A 25791-nucleotide genomic window follows, 5' to 3' on the forward strand; every position below is an offset into this window, starting at 1 on the left:
AAATAGGCAAAACTCTAACCCCAACCCCTAAACCTAACCTTTAAATGTCTAATCCTAACCCTAAAAATCTTTTTTAACCATAAAATAACCATTTCTATTGTGAGGACCAGGAAAATGGTTCTACTATACTTGTTCTGGGGACATTTGGTCCTCACAGGTATAGTAATACAAACACAAACACACACAACACCCACACACACACACACACACACACACACACACACACACGCGACACAAAATATAATGTATGCATTTGCTCTGACTTAAATGGCACTAACATTTGCAGGTTTATAGAGAAAACATCCACCCGTTGGTACTGTGTAGAGGGTTACGGTATAATAAGGTACAGTAGACAGCAAGCCCACATTGTAATGAGCACCATTTTTCAGCATAATGAGCAGGTAATCAAAAGCTTTCGCTCGCCTGACTGAGGTTTGACGATGACAGGTGCGTTGGTTGGTGGAGCATAAGCGTACACTGAATGAAAATAAAAGCACTGTCTACGCTTGCTCAATAAAGAGACTTTGTTTATTAAATGCATTTAATAAACAAGTCTCTTTATTGAGCAAGGGTAGACCGTGTGCAGGTGCTTTTATTTTTATTCAGTGGCAGCATAATGCACAAATTAGCGAAAATAGCAGATCTACAAACTCAGAGTGTAACATCTGCTATTTTAGCAATATATAAATAAAATAAAAACATTTCTGAACATTTGCCCAAAATAGGGACACCAGGGCTGATGTTGTTAAAACAAAACACAAAAAACGAAATGGATAAAAACATTGATCAGGCTTGCAAGAACACGGACAGTTCCACTGACAAATTCCGATGATAGCACATAACGTGACCTCTATTGAAGAGAGAATCATGCTGTTTTTAATGTACAACATACATTAGTACAATTTCATGTACAACTCGTTTTTCTTCTTGCACCTTAATAGATAAGATACCTTTATTTTTCCCTACGGGGGAAATTCAGTCGCCCAGAGGCAGCACAGCAGTTACAGTATGTAAATGATAAATGGTAAATGGTGCATTTATATAGCACTTTTATCCAAAGCGCTTTACATAGATTGTGATTATGTCTACATCATGAAGAGTATACACCAACTGCTATGCTCATACACCTTATGTCTGTCTTATGTACATACTGTTACGGATTGATATGCTAATGTTGTAAATATGTAGATACTTTTTTTTTTTTTTTTTTTCTTTTCCCCCTTGCCCCCTCCCCCCTGTTCTTTTTTCTCTTTCTCTTTCTGGAAACAACAAAAAACCAATGGAGCTTGCACAAAAACGGTTTTACACCTGTGATTTGACAATAAAGATGACAGATTTATCTACAGTACTCACCAGGACGCTGGTGGCTCCATTGGCCAGGGGGCCGTAGGTGATGTAGGAGTGGCCCGTGATCCAGCCGATGTCAGCCGTGCACCAGTACACGTCGTCATGGTGATGGTCAAACACATACTTGAAGGTCAGCGATGTGTAAAGCAGGTACCCGGCCACAGTATGGAGAACACCCTGTGTACAGCACACAAAAAAAGACACGCACACACGCATTACTCACCCATTTGTACTTCTAAGAGTGTTGAGACCTTACGGGTTCATTAGGAAGCTTTTTTTGGTCCCATTTAAAGTCTCTTAAGAGTTAAATTAAAAAGCCTGCATCTCCATATTTATTCACGTTTTTTTCCCCGGGAATTAATGCCCTACTTTGTCGTACATAAGTAGCGAAAATAGCCGATCTACAGGCTCATTTGTTATAAAAGGTTGAAAGTGAAAATGAAAGTGGTTAAGTGTGTATGTGGGTTTTATAAATATGACTGTTTATGAAACCATTCTATTGGAACACAGGTTATTTTTTTCCATTGTACACAAGTAACTCTCGGACATACAAGGTTTCTACCCGTCAGCAACGATATGGTACATTTCCATTGCGTTGGCTTCCTGTAATAAGGTGCGAAACTGTACCTCAAACCAAGTGCACTGGTCTACGGCCTACTGTACCTTAGGCTTGCCAGTGGAGCCGCTGGTGTAGAGGATGAACAGAGGGTCTTCTGAGTCCATCCACTCCGGCTCACACTCATCAGAAACACCTGTGATGGCTTCATCCCACCACACGTCACACTCTGAGTCCCATGGGGTCTGAACACACACACACACCACCGCAACACAGTGTCACTCACTATCGTCGATTCGTTTTCATATTTTTTTAGTTTTCATGTTTCATGACCATAAGTTGATACTGTTGTAGAGTATAGACAAACAACAGGAAGCCCTTTGAACACATCCACTTTTTCCCCGAAGTGACTTTATTTTCAACGAGCGAAACAGTGATATGACAAAGTTCAACCACTTAAACCCCAGCATCCATATTGTGTGGGGAGACTTTCGCAGAAAATAGGAGATCTACAGGCTCACAATGTGTTGCGCTTGCGACGCATTGTGAGCCTGTGGATTGGCTATTTTCAGCGAAGATATTGAATGTAGATAGAAAACAGAAAAGCCACTATCATAGTAGAGCCCTGAGGGTCTCCGGTCAACCAAGTATAAGGTTTAAATGGGGGTTAAAATAATTAGGTTGCGACTCCAACAGAATGAAGGGGGCACCGAGCCTGCAACCGTCTTCATTTAAAGTGCCCACCTGCAGTTTGTTACAAGCAGCTCCACTCTTTGTCCTGAGAGCCTGGTGCTTGACGACCAGGCATCTGGTGACACTCACTGGGCCTCTGTTGGGACGACATGAAGAGGCTCGTAAAGCCAAGCACAAGACAAAATCCTCCCCAAAAGCATTTCGTGGCCACTTTGAGCTTTGCCAAAATTTACAAATTATAATCAAATGGGTTTTTCAAGCACAGCGGATTGACGGAAAAGGCATTTCAAATAGCTAATTATTTTTGAATTAATGAACCTCGCCGTTAACCTCTCAACGGTTCCCTCCTCATGTTTTATTGCAGATAACCATTAGCAGCACAGCCTTTTATTATTGCACGTCAACCACTTACTGTAAGGCCTACAGTACATACTTTGTCATGCAATGAATAGCAAAAAACAGCCGGTCTACGAGCAGGATGTTGTGAAAATAGGGACGCTGGGCTGGAAGTGGTTCAAACCTGCTGTGTTAATATTCATTAACCACACGACCCAATTTACAATTTAGGCATTTAGCAGACGCTCTTATCCAGAGCGACGTACAATAAGCAAGGTAATCACATACATCAAATGCAGAGAGACAGTGTAGTGCCTCAGTAAACTAGGATCGCAGGTAAGCCATGAACATAGCATCAGTCTAAAAACAATGTACTGTCAAAATAATAATTAACTCTAGTGTTCCGATTCTGGGCATGTGAACATTCGGCAAAAATAGGCAAATATTTGTCTACAAGCTCACAATGCGTTGCATTCTAGATTGTCTGTTTTCGGCAAATAGATGTTTACAAGTATAGACCCTTAGGACACATCGGTAAATTAAGTATATAGGGTCTAAGTGTTTCAGTAAAAGCTGTGGATGTTACTTTGTGTGTAGAAAAACAATGACTGCACATCTCTGCTTCCCAGGTAGCCATACATGCTGTTCTACGCAGTCACCATGCTTCCCTGATGAGTCATAACGCTCCATGTTGCCCGGCAACCTGGCACTATGTTTCCCCAACAACCCCCAATAACAGCTGATAGGGGTCTTAGGTGTGCGTGTGTGTGTGTGTGTGTGTGTGTGTGTGTGTGTGTGTGTGTGTGCATCCGCGTGTGCGCGCGTGTGTGTGCGTGCGTGCGTGTGTGCGTGTGTGTGTGCGTGCGCATGTGTGTGTGCAAGTGCGCGCGTGTGTGTCAGTAAGCATGTACGTGCGTCTGTGTTTGCGTGTCTGCAACTAATACAGCTTGGGCTTGGTCCCATTTCCAGTGGCAAGTGTCAATAGGAGCTTCTGTTTGAGCTGTAAACAGGGACCCACCTTTCACGACATTTTTCCAGAGCCTCGTCTGCAATATGTTTAAGATTAATCAGCTTCTCTCCTCTGTATACACCGTCTGTAAAATACGAGACACATAGACAGACAGAGATAGAGTGATAGAGAGAGAGAGAGAGAGAGTTAGACAGAGATAGAGTGAGAGGGAGGATAAAAACAGAAAGTCAGTTGTCATGATTGCATGATGAGGCATGATTAGTGGAGAGGGTCTGTTTACACTCTGACACTGGCGGTGGTCATATTTACTACCAGAACAAGGTAACCCCCATAATGGTAACAAACCATTAGACCCGGATGCCGTCATGCTTGGATGCTCAGTGGTTAACCACTCAAACCCTCTAGAGACCATGGGTCTTCAACAGGGGGTCTGGGACCCCTAGGGGGTTCCTCAGAGTTACTACAGGGGGGCCACCACATCTTTGTGCGATAGTAACTTTTTTTCGTACCACTTTCCCCTGGCATCCCTATTCTGAGGGGAACATTCGCCGAAAATAGCAGATCTACAAGCTCACAACGCCTCGTGCTGCGAGGCGTCTACACCAAATCGCTTTGCCAAGAATAGAGCTTGTAGATCGGCTATTTCTGGCGCATGTTCCCCCCAGAAGGGGTTGTTGGGGTTCATTAAGCAATCTGGGAACCCATTCGGTAGATTAGGGTTCAAGTGGTTAAAAGGCCACTTTTCTCGTTAGGGGAGCCCATTAGGGGAGCCACGTTATGTAATGTTAGCCATAATGTTGCATTGTACTGAACCTGCTGTCACCAGGAGGCTGCACTGAGCGTCTACAATCCTCTCACACAGAGACTCTGAAGAGAAGCCTGCAAACTGGAGAGAGAGAGAGAGAGAGAGAGAGAGAGAGAGAGAGAGAGAGAGAGAGAGAGAGAGAGAGAGAGAGAGAGAGAGAGAGAGGGAGAGAGAGAAGAGGCATGTTTGGATCTTTATAGAATGTTGAAAGGAAGGATTAGCCAAACTGTATGGGAAAATAATTTCATTGGCGGTTATGTAACCTTTTTTGTATAGAGGCAGCCAGTTGGATGGCCTTATTATTTCATTGCCAGTTGGCAACCTTTCCTGAAACGCACTTGTGTCCTGGCTAAAGTTAATAGTTCACAGAGTTGATGACAGCACTACAAATCAATTGATCAGGGGACTCTGGACTCTGCAAATGTCACTGCAACGTTAAGTGCTTTTTATTTAGATTATAATTGTATGACAAAACCACTTTCTATCAGTAGCAATATGGACACCTTAGAACTGAATTAGGGAGGCTGGCCTCATCCCAACAATCCCCGCAAGTCTAACTGACATTTGTATACTAAAAGATTCTAGGATAGAAAAACCCACAACAATGACCAAGGCGAGATGAGGTCGTTTATATATAATCCTGTCAAAAAATATACCCCGGCGCACTTGAAAGAAATCCCAAGAGCAGCCAGGGAGTATTTTAACAGCAACACTAACCTCTACATGGATATGAAAGGTTGAATGGCTAAATGGTTAAAATAGCTTTGGCTGGGCGGCAGAATTATTCTTACTGTGTGATCCCTTCACGATGTGACAGTAAACATTTGACCCATATTTCAACTCTTGGCGAGACGAGGCCAACGAGACCAATCTGCTGGTGTGCAGGACAGGTGTTGCGAACGCTGCTGTTCACAGACTGAACAGCTGAGCACCGGACCAGAGCAGACTAGACTAACATGGAATGACACCTTTAAACAAATGTTTTTCCTGGGGAAATGGGGTCACATCAACAAACCCTGCTGATTAGGGGTGCAACAGTTAATCAAACTAGTCGACTTGAGGGATTATACATAATAATCGATTTTTTATAAAATAATAGATTTTTGGTAAAATAATGTCCTTTTCTGCCATTATGGGTGACATGAGGCTAGATGCAGACGACCGTGTTGGCTGACACAAAAGCACTCTGCATCGATCATGAGATGGCCATGGACCGTTCCCGGTGGAAGAAAGCCATAGTGAAAATCCAGTCCAACCCAGCGGTGCCTGGAAAGTGGACTTTAAACAGATGATGATGATAATGATGATGTCATTATGGGGTGACAGCACTACAGGGAGTTTCCTGACGACATGTAGCCTTGGTTAGACACTTTTGCCAGTAGTTCTTTTCCAGGCTTTATCTCCTCGTGTGATGGACATAAAACTGGGAACAAGGTTAACTTGTCTGTTATCATTTCAATGAATAAGGTTGAATGATGGAATGTTTTCCTTCACACTGATAGAAGGCCGGAGGAGACAGTGTGAAGTGAAGGCCGTTTGAAAGTCAATGTCACACAACTTTTCTGACAACTAATCTGCCACTTTGAATAGACCTGATGCGGTGAAGCCCTCCTGCCTCGTAAACCAAGCAGCTTTTAAAACCCAAATGATGACTTCCAAATTCATGTTTAATCCGGGGCTGAATATTGCCTCTTAATTAACCTTGACATCCCTATTTTGGGCACGTCATTATAGGCAAAAAGCTGTACGGCTAAACTCGAGCTAAAAAATGAGCTGTGGAGAAGGGACGTATTGTCACACAACTTACCACAATGGAGTGAACAGCTCCTATCCGGGCACAGGCCAGCATTGTGTAAACAAGCTCTGGAATCATGGGAAGGTAGATGGCCACCCGGTCTCCCTTTTTCACACCTTTAGTAGAAGACAGAGAGCGTGCGAGGGTCTGAGTAATGACTGTTACACTATCCATGGAATTGGGTAGGAGTTTTGTTTCAAAATAAGCACAAATGTATTGTATCATACTTGATTTCAATAACATGCACTCTGTATAGTCCACAGGGGCTCGTGAGACACATGATACAGCATGTGTATCAGTCATTACATTACAGCTATATTAACGATACCATGATGATGTCACTGAAAATGTAGACAGGTCTATGGCAGATGTAGAGTTAAGTTTCTTACCCATCTTTTTGAGAACATTAGCACACCTGCACACCTGGCTGAGCAGCTGACTGTATGTGATAGCCATGTGGTGATCGGGTGAGTTCCCCTCCCTGGGAAAACAACAAACCAGCAATAAAGACAATAATAATTAGAAATGTGGTTAACAGTTCTCACGTTGGTCTGTGATACGCTATATAGTAGTTGGCCGCAATAAAATTGTCTTGATTGTCAACCAGATGGAGAGTTTTAATATTTAGGGAAAAACCCTGTCCTTTTTTTTGTTTTATAGCCCCCCTCTCCCAATTATTGGAAATATAACTACGACTTTGTTTTTTTTATAAAAAAAATTATCCCACGATTTTGTAACCCTTATTTTTCACCCGGTGCCAATTTTCTAAGTGATCCTGGGCACTACATTCCCCTCACCAGCCTACTAGGGAGGCCAGGGCCGAGCTCAAGCCTACGACTTTGTAAACAAGCCAAATTGATCAATATTGGTGGATCACCTTTGAATTGGAGATAAACTATTTAATAGCGTCACAGCATGAACCTCTAGACTGAACAGTGTGAGTTCATACAGGAGATAACATGTTACCATTGCTGACTGGTCAAATATTGGGTTTGGATGTGTTTCAAGGCTTGAACAATTAATGTAGCACAATGTACTGTAGCACAGAGCCAGTGGGCACCGGCCAGGGCAGCAGCATGCCTGCACAGCGCTCGCCTCTGTTGTGGGACAGACGCCAGAGAACCGCAACAACTTAACATCGACCTTATCGCCAGAACAGAAATGGTGAAACAAATTGATAACAGTGATGAAACTGTGAGTAACATGTGGACTGACTCGATATAAATGTTGAAATTCTGCAAGTAGCCAGAAAAGAGATTGGGAATGATCTTGGCCAAAATCCAGCAGACATATGACTCAAACCGCTAACAGCAAGCCAGGTACAATATAAAGTGTGTCACAGTGTCTTATCTATTACTTTCGGCCATTAAAGATACGATATAACTTTGAGGCATACAATGCTGTTACTATTCAAAAAGGAAACCTCGGAGTGATTTCAAATAAATACAATGTTTCCTCAATCACAGTATCAAACCATTGTTCCTGTGAATAATGCACCACCTAATTTAGGTTAATATTCTACCTCTACGAGCACAGCCCGGTAGTCTCATGGCAACCACTGAAGAGAGCTGCACTTTCTGACTAAATCACCTCACTCACCATGACATGCAATACACTGATAAACACATTGTAGCTGACATTTAACATTAAGTGTCTCAAAGTGGGCAGGCACCATTCTCTCCAGTGAAAATGTAATGGTTATAAGTGTTAAAATTGTGCAATATTAACCACAGGCTACTTGATGAAACCATAGATGTTTTATCTACCTCGTTTTTAATCCATCTTTATTTCTAAGTACACTTCATAAGGACACAAAAAACTACGAAAGGGTTAATTCAATTCTCAGCCAGCCAAAGGTATCCCGTGGTCTAGACCAGTGGTTCTCAACCTGTGGGTCGGGACCCCCAGAAGGGTCCCCACATGATTTTGGGGGGGTCTCCAGATGACAGTAAAGTGACAATTTAAGGTAATACCGCCCCAAAAAAATGAAATGAAAAAGGCCATTACTGCATCAAAAGTAATCAACAAACTATACTATAAAAACTGGTCAAACATTGGCCAAATTGTCAAATAATATAAGCAAGAGGCAAACATTTTGAAAATAGCCAATCTACAAGCTCACAACGCCTCGCAACGATATTTTCACAATATTTATCTGTGAAACCAAGTCAAACTAAACTCCTAAATGCCTACAATTCCAATTGCTTGTCAGAGTGGGGGGTCCCCAGTTCAAATATGATTATTTTGGGGGTTCCCCAGTTCAAATATGATTATTTTGGAGGGTCCCCAGTTCAAATATGATTATTTTGGGGGTTCCCCAGTTCAAATATGATTATTTTGGGGAGACGCGGCCTGAAAAGGTTGAGAACCACTGGTCTAGAGTACGGCCCCAGTGGAGAGACATCCCATCACTTGTGAAGTCCTTAGAACGGGACGTTGATAAGACTTGGGCTTTATTGAAGAGGTGTGACCAGACCACATGTTAGCCCTGTTGCTTTGTCACAGTTCCGTCAGATCAGATTATAACGTGAATGGCATGTAGTGGCATGAAACCAACATGACAGACAGTTCACAAAGCCATCACATAGAGTGCCAGAGTGGAATTCAAACACTGTAATGTAACTTATGTGCATAGTGGCCGGTCTTACAAAGTAGCCCAGTATCACTGACTGTACTTCTGGCACTTCCAAGCTGGCGCCTGGCGGACAACAATTCCTTGTTTGCTGAGTCGACAGGTTAATTTACAGGGTAAATATTTGCACCTAATATGAAATGAAACCCTATAACAAGTACAGCCTTATATCGTGGCTGGCTTAGGATGTGTGGCTTTATTGTCACAACCTTGGTCAAAAAAGGTCCTAAAAGGAATATGAATTCAATGAATCCAATTGAGGATAAAAGTATTTTTAAACTGTAATTAAACTCCTTTAAGGTCCTTTAAGGTCCTCGTCAGAGTGTTCCTGTAAATAGACACAGGGAGACTGTAAGACTTTATTTGGGTCATTGGATCAGACTCTAATTATTCTATTAATAATAGGACAATATTATATTACAAAGATTATGTTATTGTGTTATGTACTATTAAATAATAGGATATTCGTCTCTGGCGCCTGAATTTCCCCCGCGGGTTCAATAAAGGTATCTACCTTAGCCAAAATTCTAATTCATTCTAAGAATTTTGGAAACAGTCCTGGCGGAGTTCTCCTTTTGGATTCCAACAGGACTTTTGGACAAGTGACATAACCCCGGGTAGTCTTTCAGATGAGGATGTTCTTTTTTTATCCTGTGTAAATGTTGTCGCTTACCAGTAATATGCAACCTGGTCACCAAGATTCTTCTCCCTCACATTTCTATCAAGGACATTGTAGCACATGTTGGTTTTGGCGCCCTCCATGCACTTCACGAAAACGTCCCCTTTTGTCATGTCAAAGTTGTACTGCAGCATTGGTCCTGTTGCGGGCTTCTTCCAAAAGAAGTCATCAGCAACCTCTTTCCAGAAAGCTGAAAGAGAGTGACGTTATTAAAAATTGGCAAAGAATTTGCATATTATATTCTAGCATTGCAGAAAGCAGGGCTTTACACATTATGTCAGACAGAGAAACTGAGGCAGATATGGAGGCACACTGTAGAGGCAGTCAGAGAGAGAGAGAGAAAGAAAGAAAGAGGAAAGAGAAAGGGGGAGATGACAGTCATGACAGTCATGACAGTGACAGAGATGATGAACTGCGGGTAAATGGTTTTAAGTACAACCACTCCAAACTCATATTGACCTACCTTCAGGATCGTCCAGGGACTTCCTGTAAAGTGTTAAATAGGAGTTGAAATCAGGCACATGAGCATCCCTCTTCAAGTCAAGAGGAGGGTAGTACATAGTGTCCTGTATATGCTGGGATCCAGGAACAACCATTGTTGTGGCTATAGATGCAGGCCCGGCCTATAATAGCATTGGAGGATGAAAGAGAGTGAGAGAGGGAGCGAGAGAGAGAGAGAGAGAGAGAGAGAGAGAGAGAGAGAAAATGGGTTAATCCGTAGCCACTGCACTGCTGATCAGACTATTCTCCTGGGGGCCAGCAGGTAAGAACACTACAAGGCCTCTGGTATTGAAGCACAACAGTTCAGTATCAGTACCACCAACAGGACCCGCCCCTAAGCCCTCTCTTCCCCAGTCTGCTTAGTGCCAGGCCAGCCAATCGCATCACACGGTTCGGCACTCCCACTTTTTCATTGGCTGCCCTGTCGCTGGTCTGTTGGTGGCATTATGCTATGGGGGAGGACCATGGATGTAGAGGAGAACTGACTGGCTGGCTGTCTGACTGCAGGAGTGCAGGATGAATGCTAGGATTCAGACACACTGGGGCGGGGGGGGGGGGGGGCTCTTCCCGAAACAACACTGAGTACAAATGGACACATGAAAATGATTTAATTAATAGTTTTTTGAACAGAGACCAAGACTATAGACTGTCCTTGTTTTAAGTCTTTCGGTTTTATTATTATTATTATTATTATTATTATTATTATTATTATTATTATTATTATTATTATTATTATTATATGCTTGCTTATATATTTACCTGAAAGTAGGCCTAGATATTTTCTAATTGTTCCTTGTAAGAAATACTTTTACTGTGGTCTGTGTTAAACTTAACTGCACAATATCACACTGAACTATAAGAAAATATAAATATTTAAATTAATATAGTTATATACTTTTTCTCCCCTGAGCATTGTAATGTTCAAAGCAGGTGGTATTGGCAGTGGAACCAGACACACAATGCATCAATGCAATGCACAATGCTGCAACATGATTATAAAGGCTTCATTACCGGCCCGGGATCAAGTTCCTTGGGTCATACTTGGAATTTAACAGCATAGTATCACACTGAACTGTAAGAAAATATAAATGTCTACATTAATGTAGTTTTTTTCCCCTTTCTTTTTGTAATCACTGTGTTCAAAGTGGTGGAAGAGGTACTCACATTTGTAACTTAAGTAAATGTAGCAATGTAGAAATACTCTGCTACAAGTAAAAATCTGGTATTCAGAATTTACTTCAGTACATAAGTATTGGCATCAAAATATAGGTTTTAAAATGTGTAAAAATCTTTTCAAAATAGCAGATCTACAAGCTCACAACGCCCCACAATTTTGGTTAATGTATGTTTCTTTAAAAAATAAAAATAATAATTGGCTATTTTCAAATAGCCAAAGTATAGGGCTGAAGTGGTTAATGTATGTTTTTATTTTTATGATAATCAAGATACTCCAGTAAAGTAATAATAAGTAATAATACAATTGCGATACAAACTAACTTTTCCAGTTATATAATTTAAGAAAAAAAATATTATATTTTTTTTACCGGCCACATATGTACGTAGGCTTTTTATCATAGAGTTATAATATGCTTTTTATGCTTCCATAACTGTCATCTTCACTCGATCGATGCCATATTGTAATCTGTGATCGATTGAGTTGAGAAACGTTACGTATTTTGTCAGACCCTCTCAATCGAGAAGAACGACACTGATTCTGTCGGCCATTGCAGACAGTTCCTCTGGTCGCTGTTGATAGAACACATCGGGACTAAAACTCTCTTCAAGATGTTTTTATCCTCCATTGTTCGGTCTGCTGTGTCGCGAACGGTATGAATGTGATGTTCTACTTCATTGAAACACTTATATCACCATGGATATTAACATTACTAACATTATATGAACAGTCTAGTGTTATGACACCTTCACAAGGGCAAGCTGTCTGTGAAGGCCAAGGCTATGTCTGCTACAGCTAACGTTACTGAGTGTTTTACTGCTTTAAACATGGACATTAATATCAATAACTTAGACAATGATGGTTATAGGAGCACAGCATATTGAGAATTAACGTTATCATGTCCTATTGCCTAATTGACTTAAATAACAGGCTCACTGACATTAGCTTGGCTAGCTAATAATGGGATGATGTAAACAGTGTGTGTGTTTGTCTCTTTCATGAGTGCAGTTAATATCATTTATATAATTGAAGTAGGTTTAACACCGTGTTGTAACTATGTGGCAAGCAACACAAATATGAAATATTAATGTTACCTCATTAACATGTACAGTAGCCATTTTAGGGTATACTTAATTTTTATTTGTTCATTTTTATTATATTTGAAAAATTAACTGCAAACTGTCTACATAATCACATAATATTACAATGTGATTCACTTTATTTATTTGTTGTTGCAGTTGTAATATGAGTTAACCTACTTTTTCATTTAGTCTAATATATTGTGGGAATATCTGTTTTGTGATTTCCCACTGATGACCAATGCTGTGGTTTTATATTTACATTTTATTGTTCTGGGGTAATGTACGTCAAATATACTGTTCCTCCCATACATTGCAATAGTGTTATATTTAAACTAACATTTGGACAAACGAAATGCCTGCAGCTTTTGCAATAATAATGGTATGTGCTGCTCTACTTCTTTCATATTTAGATATCTATAACATTAAAAAAGTATTGACCATCTCAGATGCAGGGGTGGCATCATTTGATGACTACTAGGATGTTTAGGCATGGGTGGTATGTATTGTATAAAGATTTAAAATAAAAAGTGATAATGTTGTCCATCTGACCATCTCCAAAATAAATTCATGGAAATGAGCTGCAGTTTGATGCAGATAGGAAGGTAGAAGTATTGTATATTTATTATTGTGGGAATAATTCATTTTCTATTCTCTGTTCGTTATAGAATGGAATATTTAATATTAATTTTGTCCTCCATGTCCACAGGCCAGACAAGTCAGGAGTTTGCATCAATCTGCAGCTCGTGCTGGAGCTGGAGGCATCTTTGTGGTAAGTTTGAATCTCATACATCCTATGTGTGTGACCTCAAATTATCTATTATTATTATTATGCAATTGAAGACAGGCTTCTATGAAGGAGAAACTTATGACATAATTATGTTGTCATGGTGCTACCGTTATCTTTAGCTTAATTTGGGAAGAAACAGTGTTTTGGCAACCATAATATTACTTCATTCACATACAAATCCTGCACAAATGTAGTGGACAACAGTTGCCAGATGTGTACGCCAGATGTTTGTCTTCAGAGCCAGCTGTGACGTTGCCCTTCTGAAATATATTTTCAGACAACAAAACAAAAACATCGCATGTGGAAAGCCTATGTAATGGGAAGATGTCATGGTTACAGACCCTTGATACTAGTGCGATGACTTGTTAATTCCCTGGTAGGGGGGGAAATAAAAACATTGTATGGCAGAATGCTGTCATCAATCTACATTTGCATTAGTGGTGGGAAGTAACCTTTCTCTTGTAATTTATTTTCATCATGAAGGCCATGCATTTTTAAGGTTATATATTATTGAAGAGAACACAAGTGATCTTTGCTGCTCACAAGGGGGCAGTATGTACAGAGACAAACAACCTCATGTATGTGTGTGCTATCTGGTGAGGTTGCTGTTTATGGTTTGGTAGGCGGTCTCCCCTGTGGTCTTACATATGGGAGTTATTCCATAGTTAACTACATGTCTCTCATAACCCTGATGCACTAGAACATCATTGTAAAATGAAGGTCTATACATAAACATTAAAAAAAAAACTATTCATCATTCTGACTGTAGACCAAACCGGGATCTTTGTAAACAAACGTCTAGGTTCTAGGGTGGTATTTCCTGATGGAATGTCTACAGATATCTTCACAATATGAGATAAAGTGACTGGAGTACATTAGTTACGTTTAGTTGTCAGCCTATTTGATAATTAGAACAAAATAATATATATTGTATATATTTATAATACTGTGTTCTGTTCTTCAAAAAATAAGGTTAACACGGATAACACTGGCCCAATGCTACGCTACCAGAGTTATCCACACAGAAATATATGTTGGTTGTGGTGATGTATTCCTCATTTGTAGGAACCTGCTTTGACTCCCTTTATTTGTACCATGTATCCTACATATAGGTATTGCCCTATGTGGGAGGTATGATATGTAGAATGACAAATATCTGCGTTCAAATGACAAAGGTTTGACTGTCAGACTGAAAAACAAACTGCTCTTTGTTTTTGTTTTGTTTTTAGCACAGGGACACAGCTGACAACAATGCAGACACTCCTTTTGAATTCACAGAGGAGAACATAAAGGTAGGCATCAGAGGCGTTACAAATATCTTTATATCTTTATTACATTGTAAATTGGCATAAAGTGTTGAAATACAAAGGTGAAATGTGATTGTTTTCAAATGAAAAGTGAACTTGAGGTTCTCAGTCCACACTATTTTGACATCCTCTCTGTTAGCGCATCGACGCAATCATTGCAAATTACCCAGACGGACACAAGCAAGCAGCCACCCTCCCTGTGTTGGATTTGGCCCAGAGGCAGCATGGATGGCTCCCCGTCTCGGCCATGAACAGGGTACAGTACATAAGGCCCCTTATTTCACTGTTGGATGGTAGAAATATTTTTATTCTGTGACTGGCTTCACTTTGATTCTTCACTTAAAACCTGGCGTCCATATTTTGGGCATATTATTATTGGCATTTTATAACCAGTGATGGCTTTTATACATTTTCTTTAGTCCAGTTTGCCCAAACTAGATTACTGTGTAATGTATACATTGTATTTTCCAAATAATGCATGCTGATAAATCCTGTCATGAAACATATTTTTGGCCTCTCAAAGAAGCTAATATACAGATTTATTAAAGAAGGCACCTCTTGCATATAACATTATGTTCAGAGCTTATCTATGTGTTGCTTTCTCTGTGGACATGAGTTGCTTGTCTTGACTTAAAGGTGGTATATGTGGTATGTTTTGTAAATTGAATTAAAACATTAAAGCTCTATGTATTGTGATAGTAATCATTGCTAGAGTGTTTGATCAGTAACACAGGTCTCTCCTCGGAAAATACATTTCCAGGTTTAGATACCAATTTAATCCAATCAGAAGAGAGATCCCCACAAAGATCACTTCTATCCATTTCAAATGTATTGTGTTCTAATTTTGTCTACTCATTGTTTTTGTTTCATCACTTCCAATTTCACTTGTTTATCCTGTATGAGTCCTCTCTCCTGATTGGACCAAATTGGTATCCTGACCTGAAGATTTATTTTCTATTTACTAAAGAGCTAGAGAGATCATGGGAAGATCCCTGTTAAACTGAAATCTCTTTAGTCTATAGCAATGATTGCACACACACACTTTATATCTATACACACTTAAGTAAATTACTACTGTGTGTCCCTCAGGTTGCAGAGGTGCTGGAAATTGCCCCAATGAGAGTGTACGAGGTAGCAACATTCTATACCATGTACTTGCGTGCGCCGGTGGGGAAATACTTTATTCAGATCTGCACAACAACACCGTGCATGCTCTGCAACTCGGACAGCATACTGGAGGCCATCCAAAGCAAACTGGGTAAGAGAGTGACGAACCAGTTCACCCCAGTAATGTAGAGAAAAACATTCATGAAAACAGAGACTTTGTAGTATGTATATTCAATGTAAACAGTGGTTGGTGGAACAAACATGTAAATATACAGTTGTCACTGCTAGTCAAACAACAGTGAGCACTCCGGTTCAGTTAGGTCTAAGCAAACAAGCTGAAGTGCAAATCTGGATGAAAGCCAGGAGAATGTTACTGGCGGGATGAGTGACGCCTCAATCTGTGTAACGTCTATGAAGTCAACCAATATTGCATGAACTTTTAATCAGCTGAACAGTGAGGTTATACTTTTGTTATGATTCAGGTGTTGTATTACAGCTGTGTAATGTCAACCCACTCTGTCTGTGTCACCAATATTGTTTGTTTCAGTAACCCTATCTGCCAGGTTGTCAGGAATAGATCGGGCTAAACGCACAGTGTGTGTTAATTGTTTTTCCACAGGTATCAAGGTTGGGGAGACCACACCAGACAAGATGTTCACTCTAATAGAAGTGGAATGCCTGGGTGCTTGTGTGAACGCTCCAATGGTTCAGATCAATGACGACTATTATGTGAGTACACGGTGCTTGACTACTCCCCACAGGCAGTCTTCTTGACTGAACATGATAATTCAACTAAATTAATTTAGTTCAAAATGCCTTCTGAGGCACATGTCTGCAGAGTTTGCCCCTCGAATGTGTATACACACATACGTACAGTATGTGAAAGTCCATCTGCCTAATCACCCTTTTTGCACGAGATATGTTGGCTCATAGTTAGCAAGCTAATTCACAATGAATGGAAACCTTTCTTTCTTTTTTTCATTTAGAAAAGATTATTCAACTTCCAATTTGGCAGTCTTGCTTTGTGTACCCGTAAATCCCAGAGCACGGATCCAGTGATCCAAATGATGATGAGAAAGTCAGAGAGATGCAAAGACCAACATTTCCATGCACAAATGTTTTGAGTTTACCTGGCTCTAGTTTGACTAAAGAAAACAGTAAATTGGCCTGGTGTTACATTTGCACAGTTGCAGGCAACACAAAATGTTCTGCACAACATTCACACAATAATTCCTGTCTTGGCATTGATTTCCAATATGATGAGAATGCCAATTCATAAGATGTTCAGTAGTAATTAGGACAAAAACTAAAAGATCCTACTTCTTACTTGTTTTCAGGAGGATCTTACTCCTAAGGACATGGACGAAATCATTGATGACCTCATAGCAGGCAGGGTGCCATTACCAGGCCCTAGGTGCGTAAACATTCGGATTTCATTGAAGTCCTAGCACTTCTCATCTTGTATGTTTCTTTCTTTTTCGTTATAAAACAGCCGTAACATGATCAATTTTAGTAATGTTGTTGTACCATCAGTCTGACTATTTTCTATGCTCTATTTACCATCTGTTGTGTCAGAGGCAGGTAATATACTAATTGGTGGTTATTCTGCTGTTTGACTTGTTGTATTCACTACTATGGATAAGAACATCAGATACATTACGCAAATATAATGTCGAACAAATCTCTGTCCAGATTTAGTATATTATTTACTGGTTTTGCAATAGCAATTATTTAATGTTAAGCTATACTGCCAAGATTAGTTTTTCTAATAAGTGTTTGCGATGAATATTTCTAAATACTTTACAATTTGTTTGTTTCTTTCAGGAATGGCCGTTTCTCCTGTGAGCCTGCAGGTGGCTTGACTAGTCTGATTGAACCCCCACCAGGACCAGGTTTTGGTGTGAGAGCAGACCTGTAAACTCATGCCGAATTAGCGTATTTAAGAAGCGAACCCTTCCCATAAATGTTTGTCAAGTCAAGCAAAATGTGTAAATAAAATGTTCATTTACCTGTGCTCTAGGTGTCAGTGTGTCACTTTATACATAAGACAGTGGTGGTGAGGCCATGATGGAAGATATCATTACAATACAAAGAGGTTACCTGATTGATTGATTGATTGATTGACCTGTATATTGTCTTTCTTATGTTATTATATGCGTAATCTCGGCATCATTGTAAATGATCTCCCAGAGAATTCTAAATAAAGGTTGAATTAATTACACAGTAATGCACATTGTGTCTATACAAATTTGACCAAGAAATATAAGATTAGATGAGACCTTTGTTGATCCTGGCTGGGGAAATTCAGGCGCCAAAGACAGTACAGCAGTTGGAGCAATGGAGATGTTTCTGGAATAGACTATACACAGTGAGTGGTCCAGAATCTGGAATGCAGAAGTCATGAACCACCTACACAGCGTATGCACCTACCGCACGCACATTTATATAATTATATTGCAGTCTGAAACAGAGGCAGAGTGTCTGGGCATTTAAATTCTCAATACCATTTCAATGACAGCCCTGTACCACAACTGCTCCTGTCATTTCCAAGTCCACCCTGCATGGTGGCTCATTCATGTCTAGCCGGTGCCCCTCCCCCACTGCCATTTACAACTGTGATTTCAAGCTGGTTCTGCAACATAATATCATGCACCACTGCGCATGTGCGTCAAGCCCTACTCCATGATGTAAATGTCACTGCGCAACAATTCAAAAACTGGCCGACGCAATGAATTCACGAAACACTGGTGATTTTTTGTTTTAACCTGGGCCGTTTATATATAGGTAATAAAATATATATAGACGTTAATAGTGCAAGGAGCCCGTCGTCTTTCCTCTATTATATTATGTCCCCTCAGTTCCAGAACGTTCCCAGACTTCCCAACACTGACCGCAGCGGAGCAGCGGAAAAGATGACGTCAAGTACCAGTGGTGGAAAAAGTACAATTGTTTTTACTTATGTAAAAGTATCAATACTGCAATATAGAAATACCTTGTTACAAGTAAAAGTCCGGAATTCAAAATGTACTTGAGTAAAAGTACAAAAGTATTGGTATCAAAATGTACTTAAAGTACCAAAAGTAGAAAGTACTCTTGTCTTAATTATGCAGAATGTCCCATTTCACAAGTTTTCAAATGTATAAAATGGATGAAAATATTAAGAAAATAGTAGCTCACAATGCGACGTGTTGTGAGCTTGTAGATCGGCTATTTTCAAATGGCCGAAATGTATATAAAGCTGAAGTGGTTTAATGTTTTGTAATATTAATCCAAATCTAGTAGCTTACGTTTTCAAATAATTGTAGTGGAGTAAATAAAAGTAAATAGTCCTGTAAAGTAAAAAAAAATACCTCAACATTCTACTTCTACTTATTAGTACAGTACTTGAGTAAATGTACTTAGTTACTTCACACCACTGACGTCAAGTGTCCATTTACTGCCCTGCTGCTGCTTCATAACGTGTCTCTTCCAGCCACAAACTGACTTAAATACTCACCATCAGATGATTATAAGACACCATCCTGTCAGCTATTATAGAATCGTAAAGTGTTCTCGACGACGGAGGTGAAGTTACACCACACTAGACTGAGATCTAAAGGAGGATTTAAATGGTTGTTTTTTTGACACATACACAACAACATGTCCATCCTGGTGGAGACGTAGACCTTATATTAAGCTCGGTCGGTGTGTGGGGGCTAAAACCTCGCACGTCACGGAAAGCCTGGGGTTTTTGTTTGCCATTCGGTGCTTGGATCCGGTCTAGAGCCCGCCCTACTGTATCCGGCAATTCCCCCCTATTTTTCTCCTGATTAAGTTGTTTATTTTGTTTTGTTTTGTTGTAAAGCGACTTTGGGTACTTTAAAAGTGCTATATACATTTGATGTATATTATTATCATTATTATTAATGCACATACACGCACTTACACCGGCCGTTTCCGCATCCGCTCCAGAGCGGATACGCAAACGTACAAAATGCGAATCGGTTGCCCGAGTCTTTTTTTTTGGACGTGGGCTTCATCGTCACTCGTCAGAGGCAGGACCGCGTGACCTGCGACCGGCCAATGGGAGCGCCGCTCGCGCTGTTTTGCTGCTGCTGGGGCTTTTCTATTAGGAGGAGAGAGACGACAGAGCGAAGCAACGTCGGAGCGATGTTTTCAAAGCAGCAGCGAACAGACGTCACACAGCCGTAGGCTACGGTTAGAAACGTCTCAACATTTTAGCAACACCATAAACCCTAAAAAAAAACGCTCCATATTTATATATTGCGCAATATTCACTACTTATAACAGCCTGCATCCGAATGACTTGGCGGGAACCTCGTATAGGTCAAATTAAAGGTAAGCTTTTTAAAAATATTCATTAAGGTTTTGCTATATATTTGGATATCATAGAGAAGCTAGCTGTAGCTTAGTAGGGGGGGAGAGGAGAAGAAAAATCCCAGTTAGCATCCGGCGGCTAGCTTAGTGCAAGGCAGGAGGAAGCTAGCGAATGTAGCTAGCCTGGCTGTGTGTGTGTGTGTGTGTGTGTGTGTGTGCTAACTTTGACGTAAATGGAATGTTATGTGTTATGTTGTTGTTGCGTAGGGGTTGTGGTATTATACTTCTGTGTGCCACGTGCGTTATTACACATTACACAGTTATTACACAGTTGCTAATTAATCCGTGTATAACTCCGAGAGGGTGCAAATGTGACCAGATGGACCCCCCTCCCCACCCGGGGGTCCATCTGGTCACATTTGTACCTTAGTCGTCGGGAGTTAAATGAACAGTCTGGTCCAGTCCGACTCTGGGTTCTCCTGCTAGCTTGGAGCTAGCTGTAGGCTGCTGGGGGGGAGGAGGAGGGGGGAACGTTGTAAGGGCAGTGGGAGAGAGAAGGGGGCTGCATTGCATTGGGGCTTTTGTTTGAACGGGGGGTCTTGCTGTTCTCCTGTTAAATTTAGGGTACTAAAACGTTTCACCTCGTTTTTATTTGACGTTGTTTGACAACATGAGACACTCGTCTCGTCTGCCAGAAGGAGCTGCGTTTTTTTAAAACGTCATTTACATGTTGTGCTTGTGCTGGTGGGTGTTTTCTTTCTTTAAAACGAAATATTACCGTTTGTTTTCACGCCTCAAAATGTCTGTTACGTGGACAATAAATAACCCGTTTTGATTCGGCTGAAAACATGCAAAGTCCTCCACAGCAAATGAACCAGTTTTGGCTTGAATAAATGGGATCTCGTGCGCCTGCGAACCGTAGCTCGTGTGACACCATAGCGCGAGGGTTTTAGAGGGGGGTGTGTTGCTTTGCTGCTGCTCGATACAAAAGCACTCTGTTTTACATGGCCGTCCTCTCTGTCTGCACAACCATGCAACCACCATGCAACCAGAACCTGCAACACCTCCTCTGCCTTATGCACTACTGTTGTTCACATAGGAAGCTTTCATTTTGATACAAACATTCTAATTTCAGTTATATATTACAGATTATTAGATGAAGGATTAGATGAAGGAATATATATACATATATATATTTTAAAAGCCAAGATTTTGTTAACGTTTTATATCTGTTACATTTGAAATGGTATTGTAAACCTTTTAAATTAATGTCAACAGAACCTGCAACAATACCTCTGCCTTCTTATGCACTGTTGTATTTGTATATATGGAAAGCTTTCAATTTGACAAAACATTATATGTTCTGGTATATATTACAGCTTATTAGATCAAGGAATATATATGTTTGTTTTTTTAAAAGCCAAGATTTTGTTAACACTTATATATACGGTTACATTTTACAATTTAGGCACTCTTAATCCAGAGTGACTTTACAATAAGCAAGGAAAACACGAGGTAGTACATCAAATACATAGAAATGGTAATCTAGGATCATAAGTAAACCAAGAACCTATCATCGGTCTAAACCGTATGATATCAAAAAACCTGTAATCTGTACATTGAAACTATACACACTATAGCTACATTTGAAATGGTATTGTAAACCTTTTACATTAACGTCAAATGCTGCAGCTTTTACTGCCACTAATGGTGCAGGAAAGAGAGCATAAATAAATCTGTCCATATAGTTGTTTTGGAGAGGAACAAATGTTAAATCTACAGGCAGCAAGAGACTGAGGTTTTAGTAACGGTATCTGAAATGTGTTGTTGAAGGCAGATGCAAAGAACTGTTGTCTGTCAGGTTAAAGCTATGGATCTGGCTTTTGACTGAGGAGGATATATTTAAAAATACGAGAACATGCATAATGTACCCTAAGTCATTGTGCAATTTACAGTTGGATACAGGGAGAGAAATGTGACAGTGATTGACTACATGTTGGTTGATCTTCTAACATCTACTTTTGTCAGGATCTTGTAATAAAGTGACATTTAGAATAACTAACTAACCAGTCCACTGACCAGCAGAAAACAGATGCCAGTGGTTAGTTGGGTGGGCAAAATGACCTAGCAAGAACTCAGTCCTGCTATCACAAGACACTGAAAGCTTAATCTTTTAAGATTTTGCACAAACCGTTTTTTTTACAAACTCAGTTTAAAAGGCCATACTTTTAGTGAATGGCTACGATTGTTACCAAGACAAATTAAGTAATCTAGCATTCTCCCTGTCTGCTGCTGCTGTATTGTCACGCAAATACACCTAGATATTTATATAATGTGTGTGTATACACTATATATATGAATGAAGTCAATCTGCCCTCTTGACATCTTGGTATAGCATACACAATGTGCGTTATTTGAGATGTATGGCCTTTCGTATTAAAGCCATAGATTGAGTTAAACCCAGTAACCCTGTGATACAGCTGTCTTGATGTTTGTGTAATGTCATATGTATGCTTTACAACAGTTGCACACATGAAGTTACATGTAGGTCAGTGGTGAAGCTAGGGACTATGGTTATTTCCAAACAAGTGTCAGTCAAATGGATCAGATGTGGCTTTTCTGGATATACTACTGTTTTGCAACATAAAAGGTCAATATTTGTCAGAAAACCGGCAGTTATAAATGGGTAGCTGACTAGCCGCGATGTAAAAAATGCCATATTCAATGGTACTTTGTAATGAAGCCTGCAGTCACATCAGAAATCTTACCAAAATCAATATCAAATGTCAAACTAGCCTAAAGCAATTTGAATATGAACCTTACATTTAATTATAAAATGTGTTCTGGCTTAGAAGATAGATAATGGAGGGCTCAGGGCAGCCAGCTACCTCCAGAAATAGATATTAACAAGAACAACCAGTTAAATGCTAGCAAATCGTTCAACTCAAGCATCTTCTTTTCTCACACAGCAAGGGTTTGGTGGTTCTTTTACTCTACCAAATCTAGTTGGCTAGGGAAACCATAAAAGTAACAAAGTCACAATGCAGCTTGCGAATCACTGTGCACTGTAGACGAGGTATCTTCCTGTTTTTCGTGATGATTACCAGCTGTTTGTCTTCTTGGCTATCGGTGTGATGCAGAGGTTTCACTCTGATGTTCGGAAGGCATGTCATCAAGCCAGGCACAAGACATAGTTTATAGACATTTTCCATTGACCATAATCTCTTAGGCTGCTGTGGTTATTGTACACCTGGCATTTAATGTCTTTGCTGATCAGATAGCAAATTGATTCCATTTACGTGCATAAAAAGTCCAGGTGTAAATGCTACTGAGAGACTTTGGGGGGGGGGATTTCAGCAACGTGTACCATCTCTACAGAACCGCAGATGTTAAATCGACAGGTGGGATGGTTAAAGAGTTAATGGAGGAAGAACAATTCCTCAATGTAAGTGCTGGCAGGGGGGTCATTCGAATTTCTATCTGGCCATCGGCAACACATTTTCTGACAACAGCTGTCAATATAATATGGATAAATATCATCCAGATTAGATTATAGATGCAAGCTCCATTAAATACAAATTGTAGGTCTAAATGAAATAATAGGTGTGAATCTTGATAGGCCTCACGATTCAATTATAATTCACCTGTTAACCATTCGATTGTATGATGCATCTCAATGGTTCACAATTTTCTATATTACTATATTACAAACACTTTTATTTAGTGTTTCATGTGATGTGCATATAATCATTCCATCACTATACAGTAAATGTCTTAACATAAACATTTTGTAATCCAAAATAAATAAATCCCATGGTATATAGGCCTAACCTTTTTACCTTTTTATTGTAAAATATCAAGTCCTCAAAAACAAAACAAATCCTTCTGCAGTGCATTACACCTTTACAAGTGTGCTGCTTAATATACAAAAATAAGGTGTTTACAAAGCATAGCAGCTCTAAGACGGGGCACTTAACAAACATGACTGAGTACATGGTAACATCCTCCTCAGTGTTAATTGAACTCAGACAGTGTACAAATTAATATAACCATTGCCAAAAGACCTGTGAAGCCACGTCCTACCACTGTCACACGGTGAAAATGGCAGATCTACAAGCTCACAACTTGTCACATCATGAAGCATTGTGGATATGTTGTGTTTTTGTAGATCTGCCATTTTCAATTGTGAGTGTGTATATCAGTGTTTTCAATGTAGTGGGTCCCGGGACCGACAGGTGGTCATCTGAATGCGTCCCCCAGCCGGGTGCCCAAAACAATGTGTCTTTTGCCAAACTAGATTTTCAGGCTGCTATGGGGCCTTCAAATCTAGTCCTATAATGCACTCATCAGAGCAGTGGTCACCAAATGATGTACGGAGGACATCCATCCACCGTCCAAGACAATTATAACATAGAATTGCTGGGTTTAATTCGTATTTGATGTAGTTTCTTTCCCCAAACATTTACAAATGTCACATACGAAATTAAAACAAAATTAACAAGGTATCCAAAGTGGGCCTTTGGTGGTGACGACTATACTTTACCGTAACCGTGATCTGTTTTAACTATGTGCAACAGCACAACAACCGGTCTTACCTTATTTCAGAGAAATCTGTTGCGGACCATTTGATAAACAAATATGTATATTATGCTTGAGAGTAAATGAAACCCCATTTAACAAAACTGGTTAAGAGAAATCATGGAATTGTTTACAACTTATTCCTGATGAGTTCTGTATCCTTCGTTATTACAATGTTATTCATCAAAACGTATTGCACCAAGTGAAGTCATTTACATAGAATGATGATGGCCGGGGGACTATGTTTGACAAAAGGCGAGCAGCCAGGTAGTGAGATGTGAACCACAGTTTGTTCGTGCCCGTCTCATGCACACACACAATGTTACATGAAGCGGCTCGAACGAAGCCATCCGTCGCCTCTGTTTCTTCACTCCAGTTGGAAAAATCCAACTGAAGCGACGTTCGCTACCCCCCACTTCACCCAACGTGCCCTGACAGCCAATCAGCGTTGATATTGTTCTGTAGGACACGACATGTATCTCATATTAGGGGTAGGCATTTGGGCAGCTTTCTTGCAAAAGTGCACGCATGAACTGCTCTGCGGTTAAACAGGGACCGGTTAAATATATGAATGCACAAAATCTGTGTGTCAAACTCTCTCGCACAAAGCTTGAGGACCGTCCAACTAATCAACTTCAAATTTGGCTTGCTTATCACAGAGTACATGAGGGTGTGTTGTGTTGTGCTTATTGGGAACTTATGGGAAGTCGGTTGGATAAGCGGTTGTCCAGAACCGAAAATCCACAGATCATTCCCAACGGGCATTGGCCTAGTTAGTAAAAATGTTCATGGCAACGCATATCACAAACTTACGGTATCATACTGTAGGCTATACGTGATGTCATTAGCTTACTTGAAGCAAACAACCTGCCTACAAGGTGAAGAGCATCCAAATAAAGTTAAACAGTCATCTGTCTTTTTGAAAATGTTTTCCACTGCCGTGTTGTTTCTGAGTTGCCGCTTTATCAGCTGCTGTTTCAGATCAATGCCTATTGTTTAAAAACAAAATGAAACTTTACTGGAGTTTATATATGACGATCATTTCAACCTTAATATGCCACTTTTTCTGATATTAATGTTATAGGTTTTGTGGCGACCAGCAGTCCCGAATATTAGATGCATTGG

General features: G+C 40.1%; 3 protein-coding genes across 4 annotated transcripts in view; 2 read left to right on the plus strand and 1 right to left on the minus strand.

Annotated features, from left to right (window-relative positions):
- Positions 1-10584, minus strand: part of acss2l (acyl-CoA synthetase short chain family member 2 like) — a 29648-nt gene extending 19064 nt beyond the window's left edge. Inside the window, 9 exon segments of the mRNA XM_080441165.1 lie at positions 1354-1524; positions 2011-2148; positions 2648-2732; positions 3951-4026; positions 4716-4788; positions 6515-6618; positions 6892-6983; positions 9808-10003; positions 10277-10584. Coding sequence (XP_080297291.1) covers positions 1354-1524; positions 2011-2148; positions 2648-2732; positions 3951-4026; positions 4716-4788; positions 6515-6618; positions 6892-6983; positions 9808-10003; positions 10277-10409 — 1068 coding nt within the window. The 5' untranslated portion in view covers positions 10410-10584.
- Positions 10585-12021: 1437 nt separating this feature from the next.
- Positions 12022-17785, plus strand: ndufv2 (NADH:ubiquinone oxidoreductase core subunit V2). Its single transcript, XM_080439250.1, has 8 exons — positions 12022-12141; positions 13277-13339; positions 14587-14649; positions 14804-14920; positions 15754-15922; positions 16391-16500; positions 17109-17185; positions 17596-17785. Exons 1-8 carry the CDS (start codon positions 12100-12102, stop codon positions 17687-17689), a joined length of 735 nt encoding a protein of 244 aa, XP_080295376.1. The 5' UTR covers positions 12022-12099; the 3' UTR covers positions 17690-17785.
- A 2117-nt stretch (positions 17786-19902) lies between these two features.
- Positions 19903-25791, plus strand: part of ankrd12 (ankyrin repeat domain 12) — a 46425-nt gene continuing 40536 nt past the window's right edge. For both annotated transcript variants that reach the window (XM_080441172.1, XM_080441173.1), the window contains exon 1: positions 19903-20109. The gene's annotated coding sequence lies outside the window, so the exon portion shown is untranslated. The remainder of the gene's footprint in view (positions 20110-25791) is intronic.

Source organism: Gymnoscopelus braueri (assembly GCF_963280865.1).
Source record: "Gymnoscopelus braueri genome assembly, chromosome: 10".
In the NCBI taxonomy this organism is placed as follows: Eukaryota; Metazoa; Chordata; class Actinopteri; order Myctophiformes; family Myctophidae; genus Gymnoscopelus; species Gymnoscopelus braueri.

What these genes read in the sequence shown, in the direction of transcription:
- ndufv2 (XM_080439250.1), top strand. Translation starts at nt 12,100, where the DNA reads ATGTTTTTATCCTCCATTGTTCGGTCTGCTGTGTCGCGAACG. An exon ending in AGATCAATGACGACTATTAT is followed by an intron (nt 16,501 to 17,108) that starts GTGAGTACACGG and finishes ACTTGTTTTCAG; the next exon opens with GAGGATCTTACTCCTAAGGA. An exon ending in GTGCCATTACCAGGCCCTAG is followed by an intron (nt 17,186 to 17,595) that starts GTGCGTAAACAT and finishes TGTTTCTTTCAG; the next exon opens with GAATGGCCGTTTCTCCTGTG.